The following is a 15,794-nucleotide window of genomic DNA, read 5'->3' as shown; positions in this document are numbered from 1 at the left end:
AGAGATCAGGATTATTATGCCAGCTGTATTAATTCTAAATGTAATGCCAAAAGTAACTTTGACATTGAAAATTGCTTTAACATCTTACATGTTGTTCATCTGCCAAACCTCAGTTGCTAGTGATAATGTAGTAATCATTTTTTGCGTTATGTTCATGAGCAACTGAATAAATGCAATTGAAGGAGGAAAGGTAACAACTCATTGAGTAGTTGAATTACCGAATCATCAGTAGGCACATAAAAAATGCTGAAATCATTTCTAGCTTTAGGACAAATTACTCTTTAGAACTGTAGAGTACACACACATCTGCACACCTATATTGTCACAGCTGACTACACTGTGCTGGAACTGCAGCTTGACTGGTGCCATACACAGGAGGAGTTGGAAACTGTACACAGTGGTATGGCTGGGGGAATAAAATAATGGAAGAGGGCTAAAGGAGGTGGTGTGAATACAAGATGAAATGCAAAGCAAAGTTGTATGCACTAATGGCTGGTAAATCCGGAAGGGCAGGATCATCTGCCTAATTGGAAATGTTATTCCTTTCCGCCACACCCAGAGGCACCCACCCTATATGAAATATGAGAGCTGTGTGTGTTAGTGCATATGATATAATGGTGTGTGTGTGTGTGTGTGTGTGTGTGAGAGAGAGAGAGAGAGAGAGAGAGAGAGAGAGAGAGAGAGAGAGAGAGAGATTTGGGGGGGGGGGGGGGGACCCAGTGTTGGCTCATAGCCTACTCCTCTTGGAAGATCACCAAGGGCCTGCTAAGCTTAACATGCCCATCTGGTGGACATATCAACACCACCACCACCACCACCACCACCAGTGTTGGATGCCCTCACTTCATGAGACACTGCAGAAAGGTTCAGGATGTAGAAACAGAGTGGTGATCAGGAACTTAATGACACCACTCCTCTGTCCCTTCTGCTGTAAAGGCAAAGAGAAAATTGTCAATGGCATGTGGCATATCCATTAGGTCACCTATCCAAAGTATTGGCCATGTCCAACAATGCTCAACTTCAGTCATCTGACAGGAACCAATGTAGCCACCTTGGATGGCCATTGACATTGCAAGATAAACTGGGCTGGCTCAGGTCATAGGACAGAAATGACTTTGGATGCAGGGCAGGCTGGTGAAGATTAAGACCAGGAGGATTATGGGATCCAAAAATGTGTTACAGGGGCAGTTCCCATCTGGTTTTGGAGGGACCTAGATAGCATGGTTGTGAAGCAGTCATTGGAATTGAGCATGTTGTGCTCAGCAGTATGTACAATTACTGGACATTAAATTCCACTGTTGGCCGCAATTTTGTGGTAACCATTTATTTAGGCACAACAGCTAGTAAAAATTCCAGCAGATCTGTAGTATGCTATGACCACTCTCAAAGGTGGCCCTGCCTCATTTAGGACAGGGTGAGCTTGGAAGTGGGCTGGAGTAGGATGTACTGGGTGTGTTTATTGGACAGGTCTTGCACCTGATTCTTCCACAGGGCTGCAATCTAGATGACAAAGGCTTGGGAGTGGGTGTGACATAAGAATGGTGTAGGGTATTGGGTGGGCTGTGGAACACCATTGTGTGTAGGATGTTGCTCATTTCAGGGCATGATGGTAAGTAAGAACAGCTACGGCAAAGGATATGGTCAAGTTGTTCCAGTCCAGGATGATATGAGGGGGGGTAAGGGAGGACTCTTTGCAGCTGGCTCCTGGAGTTCATCAGAGGATTAGGGGCATATGTTGATATGGCACAGGAAATGTGTATGGATAGATTTGGGGGATAATGCTTGTCTGCGAAAAGCCTTAGTAATGTGTTCAATATATTAGGCAAGAAATTGCTAGTCACTTAGATGTGCTATCCACAGGTGGTTAGACTATACAGGGGAGACTTATTTGTGTCAAATGTATGACCGCTATAAAATGCAGGTATTGTTGTTAGCTAATGAGCTTGATATGGACAGATATTTGGATGTCACCATCAGAGAAATATAGGTCAGCATCCAGGAAAGTGGCACAAGGGCTTAGGGGGACCAAGTGAAGTGGGTGGGAGAGAAGGTGTTGCGACTCTAAAGGCATGGGGAATAGTTTCTTGGTCCATGGTCTAGATATGAATATTTCATTGGTGGATTAGAACCAGACAAGGGGGCTGGGGAATTTGGGTGGCTATGGTTGCCTCCAGATGGTCCATAACAAGTTGTCTTATGATGATGTTTTTTTGTGCTCATCAGTTTGTTTGTACTTATTCTCTTCAAATGAGAAATGGTTAATGCGTAAGGATGTTGTGTGTCAGGTACACAAAGAATGAATTTGTTGGTTTGAAGTTGGTAACACGCTGGGATGGGTAGTGTTAGGTAGCAACAAGCACATGGGGATTGTTGATGTGTAAGCAGATGGTGTCACTAGTTAAGCCTAAGATTCCATTCATCGACCAAGGATTTCTCATTACCATATAAATGCAAATTACATTTTGTCACAAACTTTTCACTTAATTTATTGGGACATATTGAACGTTAATGCGTTTTTGCCGTGTTCAGCATGTGTTCCTGCTCATGTCCTGGAGAAGTCATTCTTATGCCAAAACCACTGCTGGCACTGTTAAAGTGAAGTAAATTCGTGTGAAATGCGGTATTCTTCAGCAGGACTGGCATGATTAAATTGTAAATCAGAAGTCATTAACCTCTTTTCATAATTTTTCTTCTGTTATCATAACGTGTAGGCTTTCAAAGCCGGCGTCTTCAGTAATTAAAACTTCCGGGCTAAGAGGCCGTGGTCCAATAGTAGAAATACTTCTCCCTGACGTTTCGTTGCCAGCTGCGGGCAACATCATCTGAGGTGAGTCTACGACTGGCTGCTAGGCTGTAGAGGTCCTGTTTATATAGAGCGCATAGAGGGTGCCACCACTCGTCACATGTTGTCAACAGTAAAACTATCTCTGGCTGGCATCATTACTCTCGATCGAAGGTAATCGATTGTCACATCTTTGGTACAAAGTCGATCGCCATATCTTATCTAACTTCTAGCCTTTTTCTTTCCTGTTAAAATTATAGTGGTGTTTAAAAATCTCTACAGCCTCTCTATACATACGTGCATAATAATGCGATGTCTTAGATAGCACGCTCGTGTCACTAAATTTTATTTCATGGTCACCCGTTTCAAAAACGTGTTCCGCTACAGCCGATTTGTCCGTGTGTCCCAGTCGACAGTTCCTTTTATGTTCAGTTAGGCAAGTATTGATACTTCTTTTTGTGGTTCCAATGTAAACCTTCTCACAACTACACGGAATCTTATACACACCAGGAGTAGCTAAAGGGTGTCGGGCATCTTTTGCCGATCTTAAGCATTCAATAATCTTCTTGGTGGGTCTGAAGATTGTTTCAACTCTGAACTTGCCCAGCACTTTCTCGATACGGTCCGTAATATTGTGAATGAATGGAAGAAAAACTTTCCCCACCGACGGTTGTTGTTGTTGTTGTTGCACGTTTTCGGACATTTTTCTTCTGGGATGGAGTGCTCGTACCCAGCGTACCCATTTTTCTGGAAAGCGGTTCGCAAGTGGTTTAGTTCCTCTTGCAAATAAGCTGGCTCTCAGATTTTATTAGCCCACAAATGTCTCGATAATACCTCTCTTCTGCCTGGGATGATGGTTTGAATCCTTATGAAGATAACGATCGGTATGCATATCTTTTCTGTAGACTTTGTGACCCAGAGTCCCATCTGCTCGTTTAATTACTGAGACGTCCAAAAAATTAATCAGTCCATTACTTTCTGTCCCCATAGTGAATTGTATTTTTGAACTGATGCTATTCAAATGCTTCAAAAAAACGGTTCAGTTCTTCTTCACCGTGATTCCATATGACAAAAGTGTTGTCCACATACCGATACCACTTCAAAGGCCTTTTTCTGGCTGACTGCAGTGCTCGCTGTTAAAAAAATTCCATAATAATATTAGCAACAGCTGGACTTAGAGGGCTACCCATTGCCACTCCATTAATTTGTTCATAGAACTCATTATTGTACTGAAAATAATTCGTGGAAAGGCAATGTCTAAACAAAGCTACTATATCAGTAGGAAATATGTCAGATATGCAAGCAAGAGCTTCGTTGACAGGAACCATGGTGAACAGAGACACCACATCAAAGCTGACAAGAATATCACTGGGGCTGACGGTAATCTCCTTCAATTTTTCGATGAAGTGCATAGAGTTTTTAATATGATGATCAATTTTTCCAATAAACGTTTGTAACAAGGTGGCAAGATGTCTAGTCAGCTCTTGAGTAGGGGATCCAATAGCACTTACTATTGGTCTCAGTGGGACATTAGGCTTATGCACCTTAGGTAGCCCATATAATATAGGAGGATAAGCTTCCGTTTTGCAGAGATCTTTTTTATCCTCTGAAGGAATAGAAGACTTTTTTATTAATTGATTGGTAACTGTCAACACTTTTGTTGTAGGATCCTTTTTCAACTTTTTATAAGTGGTAAGATCCAAAAGGTCACTGATCTTCTTGTGGTAGTCTTCACTCTTCATCACCACGGTTGCATTTCCCTTGTCAGCAGAAAGTACAATAATACTCTTGTCCGCATTAATCTCCCGTAATGCTTTCTTTTCTCCTTGAGACAGATTACTGCTAGGTGGCTTAGCTTTACGCAGTATCCTGGCTGTTTCCGTCCTAACTTCATCAGCAGTGTGTGATGGTACAGCCAAATCCCCGCCTCTATATTAGCTACAATATCCTCCGTTGGAATCTTCATTGGAGTAATTGCAAAATTTCCTCCTTTCGAGAGAACAGAAGTTTCTTCCCTGGATAATTCTTTTCCGGACAAATTTATAACCGTTCGAGAATTGTCTATAACCGGTGTTTCCTGTCTGCTCTTCTGTAGATTATCAAACTACTTCTTCTGCCTATTAAAGACACTTCTGCACTATGTTCCATGAATCTAAACGTTAGCCCATCTACCTTATTCCAATCGCAAACCTGCATTGTATTTCTAATAAATAGATGGAGATTTAATAGTTGACTGCATGTTACCGCCAGTCCTCGACGTGTTTGATGGATCCGTTCTCGTAGCATTGCCAGTTCCATGTGTGAATAGATACGGCTAGCTTGCGCTGAATGAAACAATCTTCTCACCTTCAAAAACTTCGGAACTGTACCGGTGTCACAACAACGTAGCAAGAAAGTGAGCGAACAAAGCTGCTGGGCCTTCTTCTTGCGTAGGCTCTCCAATCGTCGTACCATAACCGACATATCCTCCCCGTAGAGGCGTCTAATCATAGCGTGTAGGCTTTCATGGCCGGTGTCTTCAGTAATTAAAACTTCCAGGCTAAGAGGCCATAGTCCAATAGTAGAAATACTTCTCCCTGACGTTTCGTTGCCAGCTGCGGGCAACATCATCTGAGGTGATCTACGACTGGCTGCTAGGCTGTGGAGGTCCTGTTTATATAGAGCGCGTAGAGGGCGCCACCACTCGTCACGTGTTGTCAACAGTAAAACTATCTCTGGCTGGCGTCATTACTCTCAATCGAAGGTAATAGATTGTCACATCTTTGGTACAAAGTCGATCGCCATATCTTATCTAACTTCAAGCCTTCTTCTTTCCTGTTAAAATTATTGTGGTGTTTAAAAATCTCTACAGCCTCTCTATACATACGTGCATAATAATGCGATGTCTTAGCTAGCACGCTCGTCTCACTAAATTTTATTTCATGGTCACCCGTCTCAAAAACATGTTCCGCTACAGCCGATTTGTCCGTGTGTCCCAGTCGACAGTTCCTTTTATGTTCAGTTAGGCGAGTGTTGATACTTCTTTTTGTGGTTCCAATGTAAACCTACTTTCTTCTGTTAGTTAGGTTTATTAAATTTAATTTTGAGGCACATATAAAATGAACGTATATGTGCGTGAAGTTGACATATTATATACTTATATAACTTACGATCTTTCACGTAGAATAACATGACTGTTCTCGAACAAAATTTCAAAATGCAATAGGCAGAGATTTCCAACTCTTCCCTCATCTTCAGTATCCCACAAATATAGTAGGTTGGCTGTGGTTGTTACAGTTCTTGCTCCAGGGAATTAGCCGACTGCAGAGGGGCAGAGCACGTTACAACAACCAGAGCGTGCAAAGTTTAAAAGCTGGGCTTTCAGAAGGTTATGACTGCACACTGTCAGAATTGTGCAGCAATTTTCATGTGGGGTTGATTGCTGCCCTGATATCGTGCAAGTGTTCTTTTTTCACCTTAAAATACAAGTTCCAGTTGTTATTTCCTTGTCAGTATAGTACACATACCACACAGAACCTTACCACCATATCGTTACAACCTGAAAACACCATAAACCCATCCTGCCTGAAATATGTCTTAATTAAGGTGAAAAGCATCTGGAAAACTGTAGGTTTTGAGTTATTCAGTTGCACTTAAACATAACCGAAAAATCACTAATTCAGTGTGTGTCACGAGGAACGGTCATTGTTCTGGGAATGATTATTCAAAGTAAAAAAGGCAAGGAAACGTGATGTAAATGTACACCTTAAGAACAATGAGTGGATATTTTGCTGTAGCAGAAATGAACAAGCACTTATAGGTCTTGAGGTATGCATTTCAGAGCTTGTGTTCACTGGGTTGCTCCCCGCTCCCACACCCACCCCCACCCCTCCTCCCCATTCAGGCCACAGGCCACCACCTTTCTGTAAAGGGTGTTCAAAAAGAAAGCCGGAGGCATAATTACAGAAACCAGTACCTTTATGTAAAGTATTGACCCTGACTGTTGAGACACTTGTCCCATGTGACACGGGGTGGTGTATGGCTGTCCCATAAAATTCCTGGGGCTGCTATGTTAACCAGTTCCGCACGTACAGCTGGACATCGGCATCCGAGGGGAATCGTTTGCCCCTCAGAGCCTTTTTAAGGCGACCAAAAATGGCATAATCACAGGGGGAAAGGTCCAGACTGCATGGAGGGTGGCAGAGAACCTGCCATTTGAATTTCTGAATGGTGCTACAACCGTGTTGGCTGTATGAGGCTTTGCATTGTTGTGGAGCAGAAGGACCCCACAGGTGAGATTGCCTGCTCGTTTTGATTTGATCGCTTGGCGAAGGGTGGTCAAGGTTTGCGAGTAATGCTGGGCATTCACTGTTGTCCCGTGCTGCAAGAAGTGAATTAGAAGGGGGCCATCTTGGTTCTCTTAAAAAGGCTCCGAGGGGCAAATGATTCATGTGGACGACAACGTCCAGCTGTATCTGCAGAACTGGTTAACACTGCAGCCCTGGGAATTTTATGAGAGAGCCATTCACCGCCTTGTGTCACAGTGGGACAAGTGTCTCAACAGCTGGGGTCAATACTTCTGACATACAGGTACTGGTTTCTGTAATTATTCCTCCTGCTCATTTCTTTTTGAATGCCCCTTATAAGCTTGGGAAGTAGAGAGCTTTCAATAAGGTATTTATTTTAGAGTCCTTTTTTGGTTTGAAAGCTAGTTTCTGTCACATTCCTGTATATTGACCATTCCTCCTACCTTAACTTTAATTGTACATTTTTATTCTGCAACTGTTCGTGAGCTGCCTTTGCTGACCAATCAGTTCCGTTTATCCTTCTTTAGGCTATTTATTAGATGGCCAAATATTGCTTGGTAATTATATTTTTGTGAAATGTCAGAATTTGTTTGTTTTAGCAGCTTACACTATCATTTTATTTTGCCATGGATAAATTTTTGAGTGTTTGGTAATATTTCTATTCTTTCTTGAATTGTGAAGGAGGTTATAGAATGTGATACAGTAATATTCTGTAACAAACAGTGGAATAAGCAGACATAACCACTCATTGTGTAGTGAAAGCGTTGAGAGATATAGGCCCATAAACTGAAACATGGTAACTCAGTTTATGAACATTTATTTCCCCCCCCCCCCCCCCTCCTCCCTCCAATTTTATGTATGTAGAAATGTTCACCTACATAGTCGTTCAGGCTAGGATCCATAATGGCATGGTGGGTGATATTTAGTTAGTTTTTATTTTGTGTGTGTGTGTGTGTGTGTGTGTGTGTGTGTGTGTGTGTGTGTGTGTGTGTGAGAGAGAGAGAGAGAGAGAGAGAGAGAGAGAGAGATTTTAGTCATTAATATTTTGACTGCTACTAATTTTTTGAAAATTTCTTTCTTTACTTTTGCATGGATAGAAGAGCTTGAAGAAACTCATGAATATCCGAGAAAGACACTGAATCAGGAGGAAGGCCCAGTTGGATACAAATTGCCTGACTGCTCAGATTATTAAGTGGTGAAAGAATTTCAGATAAGGAGGCAACAAGAACTTTTAAAGTAAAATGAATACACATCAGAGAATGCTGCCACAGCAGTATTGTTTGAGGTGGAAGTACCACCACAACAATCTGCAAGTCATGTTCAGCCAACTGCTAGAGCGTGAAAGTTTTTGCGATGTGACCCTTGCATGTGAGGGCCGAACTTTGCGTGCTCACAAGGTTTGTATGAAGTTTCTAAAAGATTTCTGGCAAGACTATGAAGAGTTAGTTCTTGGTTTTGGCTTTAGCGTGTTGTGTGCAATTTTTTCTCATATACATTATTGTAGCTTATCTTTTTCAAACATATTAAATGTCACAGACTCGGACACGTTTATTTAATGGTGAGTAAATTTCTAGTTATGAGTGAGTGGGTATACACACAACTGTAATTTTTTGTGTTATTTTTTGAATATTATTAGCTGTTGTAAAGTACCAGTAAGTTCCAGTTTGAATTTCTAAATTCAAAATGCAAAACTGAGGTAAATGTTTATTTTCTTCCTCTGTGCTTTATTTTACTTAATTTATTGTTTTGACTAGTAGAAATTAATGAGTGTCTTTTGGAATTTGTTTTGTATAATTAATCTGGTTTTTTACTTCTGTGATAATCTTGGCACTCTTGGTATTTTTCCCTGAAATGGATTATCAGCAGTGAATTTCTCTTATCACTGCATTAACTAAGAAGGCCTATTTTGCCATCCATAAAATATTAGGTTGGTGCACAAGTTTGTAGAGTTTTTGTTTTGCATGCTGGAATTCCAGTTGCTGTCGATTTATTTATCGATTGTCAATTTTTATTTGTAGTTCACTGTTGTTATTTGAGTGTACATATTGTCATTGGGAGATATTGATTGGAGTTGCAAATGCTAGAAAATGGATTGCCAAGCGGAGAAATCTGAACCTTTCCGACATGTACTTCTGCTTGAGTTCAGTAGAGGGGTGACAGCAGTGGAGGCAGCCAGAAATATTTACACCATGTACGGTGATAATGCCATTGGACAAAGCACAGCAAGAAAAGTTTTTCTTTGTATTAAGGAGGATTGTTCCGATGTTACAGTCCGATCCATGAAGCATGGCAGTCCACGCATGTCGAGGCATGGACGGAGATTGCATAGGCGACGATTCAAAATGAGAGCTGTGGTATGTGCACTAGAAAGTGTATATCCTGCAAATCGTGTGTCTCGCTTGCTTATGCAGAATTTATCACTTTTCACCACAATCATCGATGACAACTTGCTATGATCACGTTTAATGTATAAATTAACTACGCCATTCACAGCAGAGTTCTCAGTACCCTACTGAAAGCTCTTTGGTTGATGGTGAATGTGTGACATAGGTGCGTAGAACAAGCCTAAACTCGACTGCCATCTTTCGTGACACAACTATAGTGTCTGTCCACGTTCAGAAAGACATTCAGGAATTGATGAAGATTGTTTAAATGTCTCAATCCACAATGATCCACGTCAGTGTACTTGATAACTGGCAGATGTGATGAACTGTGCTCATTGCAAGGACATATGACATTTGTGTGCCATGGGGAAGGTTTAAAAATCAGGTGAATGGGTACCACTTGCTCTAAGCCAGAATCGCAATCAGTGGGTAGCCATCTCTGCTTGCTCCTCATCAATTGGCTCACGAGCAACACTGACTTTCCCTATCATGGATTGTTACTGATGACAAGAAGTGATGTCTTTCTGCTAACATAAGGAATAGAATGGAAAAGTTGAGCCCTAACAAAGCAGCAACTCCCTGTACAAAAATTTATGCACATCCACAAAAGGTAATGTTACACATCTGGTGGAACAGTGATTGTGTATTCAGAATTGCTTCCCTGAGGTGCAACCATCATTGCTGTCATTTATTGTCAGCAGATGAGTTGCCTTGCAGACACAATCCAAGAACAATGACCAGGAAGACTGAGTGAAATGATGCTACTCCTCAATAATGCCTGCTCACATTCTGTTAAGACTGACATTTATTCATCGTATGGCATACATCGCTTATCTTGTAGACTTTATGTACAGTTTAATTACAAATTAACATTCAGACATTGACTATAATCACTAGCCTCATCTGTTGCAGCTAGGAAGTTGATGAAGGTTCTTCTCTTCTCTTGTAAGCTTGAGCTGGACATTCTTATACAAGGGTTGGAACTTGAATAGTGGCAACTATTTATTTACAGCTCACACAAAATAGATACATGTTTCAAAGTTTTACTGACCTTCAAAGCAGTCACCAGCATTGTGTATAACCCGTTGCCAGTGATGTGGAAGTCGTAGGATACTCTTAGCAGTGCCAGTTGTATTGACAGTTCAGGCGGCACGGTCTATTGCCCAACAAATTTGTAGCAGTTCTGAAGCGAATGTTGTTAAGTGTTTAATTCACTTTAGAAATAGAGTTGAACTCATGAGGGCTTAAGTCAGGAGAGTGCAATAGGTGGTGTAGCACTTAGCAGCCCTATCAGTCAAACAAATCAGTAACAGCTTGCACTGTACATGCTTGAGCATTGTCCTGCAAAATGATGGTCAGGTCCTGCAGAAAGTGTCATCACTTCTGTCTCTATGCTGTTCATTTTTGGAACACAACCTACGACCAGCTTAGAGACAGAAGTGATGAAACTTTCTGCAGGACCTGACCATCATTTTGCAGGACAATGCTCAAGAATGTACAGTGCAAGCTGTTACTGATTTGACTGACTGATGGGGCTGCTAAGTGCTACACCACCTACTGCACTCTCCTGAGTTAAGCCCTTGTGAGTTCAACTCGATTTCTAAAGTGAATTAAACACTTCGCAGTATTCGCTTCACAACTGCTACAAATTTGTCAACACAACTGGCACTGCTAAGAGTATCCTACGACTTCCACATCACTGGCAACAGGTTATACACAATGCTGGTGACTACTTTGAAGGTCATTAAAACTTTGAAATGTGTGTCTATTTTGTACAAGCTGTAAATAAGTAGTTGCCACTATTAATGTTCCAACCTTCATACTATATGCCGGATTGTTTGTTTCTCAGCAATGCACTTGCAATGTGGAGTTGGTATTTTTCCCAATTTGTCGAGGGCATCAGCAGCTCTTCCGTAGTGCATATGTGGTTTAAAGTTGTCTACACTTTTCGTGATTGATTGAAGCTGGGTGACTTCTCATTTGTCAAGAAGCTTTGACATTTTTGGTGGGCAGTGTTCTCACCAGTGCTGTTTCCAGAAATTGTGAATGTCGAAGTTGGAGGTCGTCATCTCTTTAGCAGTGAGTAGTGGTGGTTTCCTTGATTTAAGTCTTCTTCACTCCCAGCTCAGCTGTATCATTATGTATGGGCAGAGGGTTATTAATTACCTTGTTGTATTCTCTGAGGAGAGCATTTTTTGTTGTATCTCTGATGGTGGTATATGGCTTAGGGTTTGCAACTATATGGTAGAGGTGGATTATGTTGTGCCACTGATAAAGCTTACAGTGTGATTTAGTGCCACATCAGTTCTGCTTGTGTATGGGTTATAATCCATACTGGTGCACAGTGTTCTGCTACTGAGTAGACAAGGCCAGTTGCTGATGGATGGAGTGTATCTGCTGTGGAGCCCCCAAGTAGTGCCACACAATTTCTTGTCCTCATTTTGCTTGAAGTCTTTGTCAGGTGCTCCTTGCAAGAGAGTGTCCTGTCCAATGTAGCTCCTAGATATTTGGGGTAGCCGTTACAGTTAAGGCGTTTCCCTTCAAGGATAGCATTAAGCTCTCTTCTTGCTGAGTGGTTGCTAAAGTGGAGGTGCGATTCTTTGGTCTTGTTTGGGTTTAGCTGCGAAAGTAGTCTTTCAGTGACTTTAGGTGGGAGCACAGGACATCTTCAGTGGCCTCAAATGATTCATGTTGTACAGCTAGGGCCCAGTTGTTCATGTAGGCAAACTTCCTAGATTGACAGAAAACACTATACAGGAGCTGCATTATGAAGTCATTTCACACCTGTCCTATTTACCTGATCTTGCACCCCCACATTTTCACGTTATGTGCTCTCTGTCAAACAATCTTAAAGGAATTTCCTTTCTGGATAAAAACGTGCTCTGAGCATAGCTCAGCAAGTACATCATCTTGAACCCATGTGATTTCTACAGCTGTGGATTCGAAAAGTTAGCCCAGCATTGGCAGACTGTTGTAAATAGTGAAGGAGAATATATTATTGATTGCTAAAATCTGTTATACGTATCTATTGTGTTTATTAGGTTATGGTAAAAAGCTATGGGGTCAGTCCATGTCAAATTACCCCACATTGTGTCACCCACCATCGGAGATTTTCATGAAACTTTGTGTAACTGCTTATGCTCATAACTTAAGAACATCTGTAAATTCTTTTTTGGCCTCAGAATAAAACTTTAATATTGAATTTTCAGTATAATGATGTTCTGATAATTTGGCTCTGTGAGAATGTCCATGCACGGTGGCACTTATCTACAGAAATACTCGTAACCCAAGTCGTTTTGAACTTTGAAGCAAGAAGTGGTGGACATTGCTTTGCTAAATGAAGTGTTTAAATTTTTAAAAACATAAACAAAGAACAGTAGCAGCTGTAATGCAAATGGGAGGGAAGAGCAGGAACAAAGATATTGACAGCACTTGTGACGAAAACATTACTTCTTGCACCACATGCTTTCTCTTACCTAATATTTGGAAGATTTTCTGTTAAAATTTTTTTATTGAGACTGAAAAATTGTTGGAATTCTCCTTCACAGTTGGGCATATCTCCAGGCCACACAACAGCAGACTGCATGGTCTGCTTAATCCAACAGACAAATATCCTATGGTACACATTAAAAAGATTTGATTCTAATTTAGACATTTAACTTTACATTCTCAGTCAGCACATTATTTCAAAAATCATTCAAAGGGACATCGAATGTTCCTTTAATATACCATTTCTTACTTATAGACAAATCACTTCATGAATATTTTCGAAATCTGTTTTCTATTTTTATGCTTTGTTCATAAAGTATGACATTCAAGATATTTAAATATTGCTCGGTATTGTATTATTATTATTATTATTATTATTATTATTATTATTATTATTATTATTATTAAGAATACCCACTGATCAGCCAGAACATTGTGACCATCTACTTAATAGCTGGTATGTCCACACCCATGGGCGTGGATAACTGGGGCGACACATTGTGGCATGGAAGCAGTGAGGCCTAGGTAGGCTGCTTAAGGGAGTTGGCACCACATGTGCACATGCATGCCCCCCCCCCCCCCCCCTCCCGTTTTACACACACACACACACACACACACACACACACACACACACACACACACACGTCGCCGTAATTCATGTAAAGACCAGGGAGGGGGTGATGAGCTCTGATGCCATGTTCAATTACGTCCCAGATGTGTTCGATTGGATTCAGCTCTTTCAAGTTGGAGGTCAGCACATCAACTGGAACTTGCCATTGTGTTCCTTGAGCCACTCCATCACACTCCTGGCCTTTTGACATGGCACATTATCTTGTTGAAAACTGCCACTGTCGTCCGGAAACATGATCGTCGTGAAGGGGTTATGTGGTCTACAACCAGTGTACAATACTCCTTTACCATCATGGCGCCTTGCACGAGCTCCATTGGACCCATGGATGCCCACATGAATTTTTTCCCAGAGCCTAATGAAACTGTCGTCACCTTGTCTCCATCCCACAGTACAGGTTTCAAGGAGCTGTTCACTTGAAAATCGAAAGATTCCCACCATCCTCTCGGCATGATGAAGAAGGTATCTCATTTCATCAGGCCATGCAGTGCTCTGCCATTACATTAATGTCCAGTGCTGATGATCACGTGCTCTTTTCAGCCGTAGTTGCTGGTATCGTGGTGTTAACATTGGCATGTGCATAGGTCATTGACTGTTGAGGCCCATAATTAGTGTGTTCCATGCACTGTGTGTTATGACACACTTAAACTCTGCCCAGCATTGAAGCCTGATGTTAGCTCTGCCACAGTTCGCCGCCTGTTCTGTTTTACTAGTCTGCCCAGCCTACGACATTTGACATCTGTAAAGAGGGGTGACCACCAAGCCCCATGGTGTCTGGATGTGATAAATCCATCGTGTAATTTATATGGAGTTTATGTTTGCACTCTGCTCAAATGTCTGACCAAAACAGAAGTAAGTGAAGACAATATAAGAAAGCATGATGTCTAGCACAAAACTTCTTGATGGGTTCCACGAGGAACATAGGAAACTGGCACAGAAGAGAAAGCTTTCTTCAGCAAAAAGATATTTTTTATGTCAATAATTAGGAAAGAAATAAGAGATTTTTTTAAACTTTAACACACAGAACTCATCATTTTGAAGATGTCAAATCTGGGGGAATCATATGACAAATATTGGAAATAATGTAACTCCTTTTATGGTAAGATTTGCTTCAGCTTTGTAACTGGAAAAACTTTGAGGTCAGTCTACGAGGATAATAAGAATCTCTTCACCTCTGTCTCATTTTTTAGTTATTCTTTATTCAGTTTTCTTTCATGATACATCACAGCAAACTCCCATGAAAGTGAAGACACAAATTGATTGCAGTAACTCAATACTAATTGTATATTCCACAGTCTGGTCTAAAACAGCATGCTTATGGAAAATTTGTTAAGTATAATGGTCGGTTAGTATTCCCAGTCATCAAATGAGTATACTGAATGCATGAAGTTTTACAAAATCTAATTAGTGGATAGTGACAACTCCGTCTTACTGTGAAATAAAGTGCTAGCAAAAAGATATAACAACACAAAATGATTGACGTTAGCATTCATAATCTTTTGCTACTGGCGCAGTTGTGGGTAATGCGTAATTCACTATGTCTTTAAGGGGAGCACACCCTGCCCATCTAACCCATGTTAATTTAGGCAAGTAGTTGACCCATTTCTGAAAAACTGTTTGATGCAGGACCTTAATATTTTGACTGTATGTTTCAGGATGCTAATAGAGTCAACTGTACTGAAATCTACTTTATCCATTTTATACTTTTTAAGAAATACTTTTTCATATTTATTAAAAAAAAATATTAAGTTTTTCTGTAGAAAATATTTTTTGTGAACTTCCTAATGGGGGAATATTAATGAATGTAGTACCAGAGATGGCTTTTTATGTCATGCAGAGTCTGAAAATTTCATTCATTTATCTACGATAGTTTCTAATGTAATGGGGCATATGTACTGAAAACTTTAGTTTGCGGGAAATTGACTTTAAAGAAAAAACTTTTGAAATTTGTTACTTACAGTTAATTAAAACTGTCCTGCTGCATATGATGGCCTTCTTTGGCCTCTGGCAGGTCTTTCAGCTTCTTTTTCACCTTCCTGGATGTTTGTCTTGCTTTCTTGGCCATATTAGATGCAGACCTGCCTGCATCGGCTATCCTCATTTATCGCAATGTTGCAGCCCAGTGATTATATTTTCACCAGAATTAATTCCCAGCTTTTTCAGTACCCAACACTTTCCAATATTACTACAATTGAATGTAATAATAGCATCATGAACTCCTAGTT

At 40.8% G+C, this 15,794-nt stretch overlaps 1 protein-coding gene across 2 annotated transcripts in view; it reads left to right on the top strand.

The window, feature by feature from the left end:
* The window catches only part of LOC124712359 (longitudinals lacking protein, isoforms H/M/V), a 151,047-nt gene that overhangs the window by 11,575 nt on the left and 123,678 nt on the right, over positions 1 to 15,794 (top strand). For both annotated transcript variants that reach the window (XM_047242664.1, XM_047242657.1), the window contains exon 3: positions 8,166 to 8,465. In XM_047242664.1, coding sequence (XP_047098620.1) covers positions 8,310 to 8,465 — 156 coding nt within the window. In that variant the 5' untranslated portion in view covers positions 8,166 to 8,309. The remainder of the gene's footprint in view (positions 1 to 8,165; positions 8,466 to 15,794) is intronic.

This window comes from Schistocerca piceifrons, chromosome 1 (genome assembly GCF_021461385.2).
Source record: "Schistocerca piceifrons isolate TAMUIC-IGC-003096 chromosome 1, iqSchPice1.1, whole genome shotgun sequence".
Classification (NCBI taxonomy): domain Eukaryota; kingdom Metazoa; phylum Arthropoda; class Insecta; order Orthoptera; family Acrididae; genus Schistocerca; species Schistocerca piceifrons.
The sequence above is the reverse complement of the archived record's forward strand: the minus strand, read 5'-3'. Positions and strand labels throughout refer to the sequence as shown.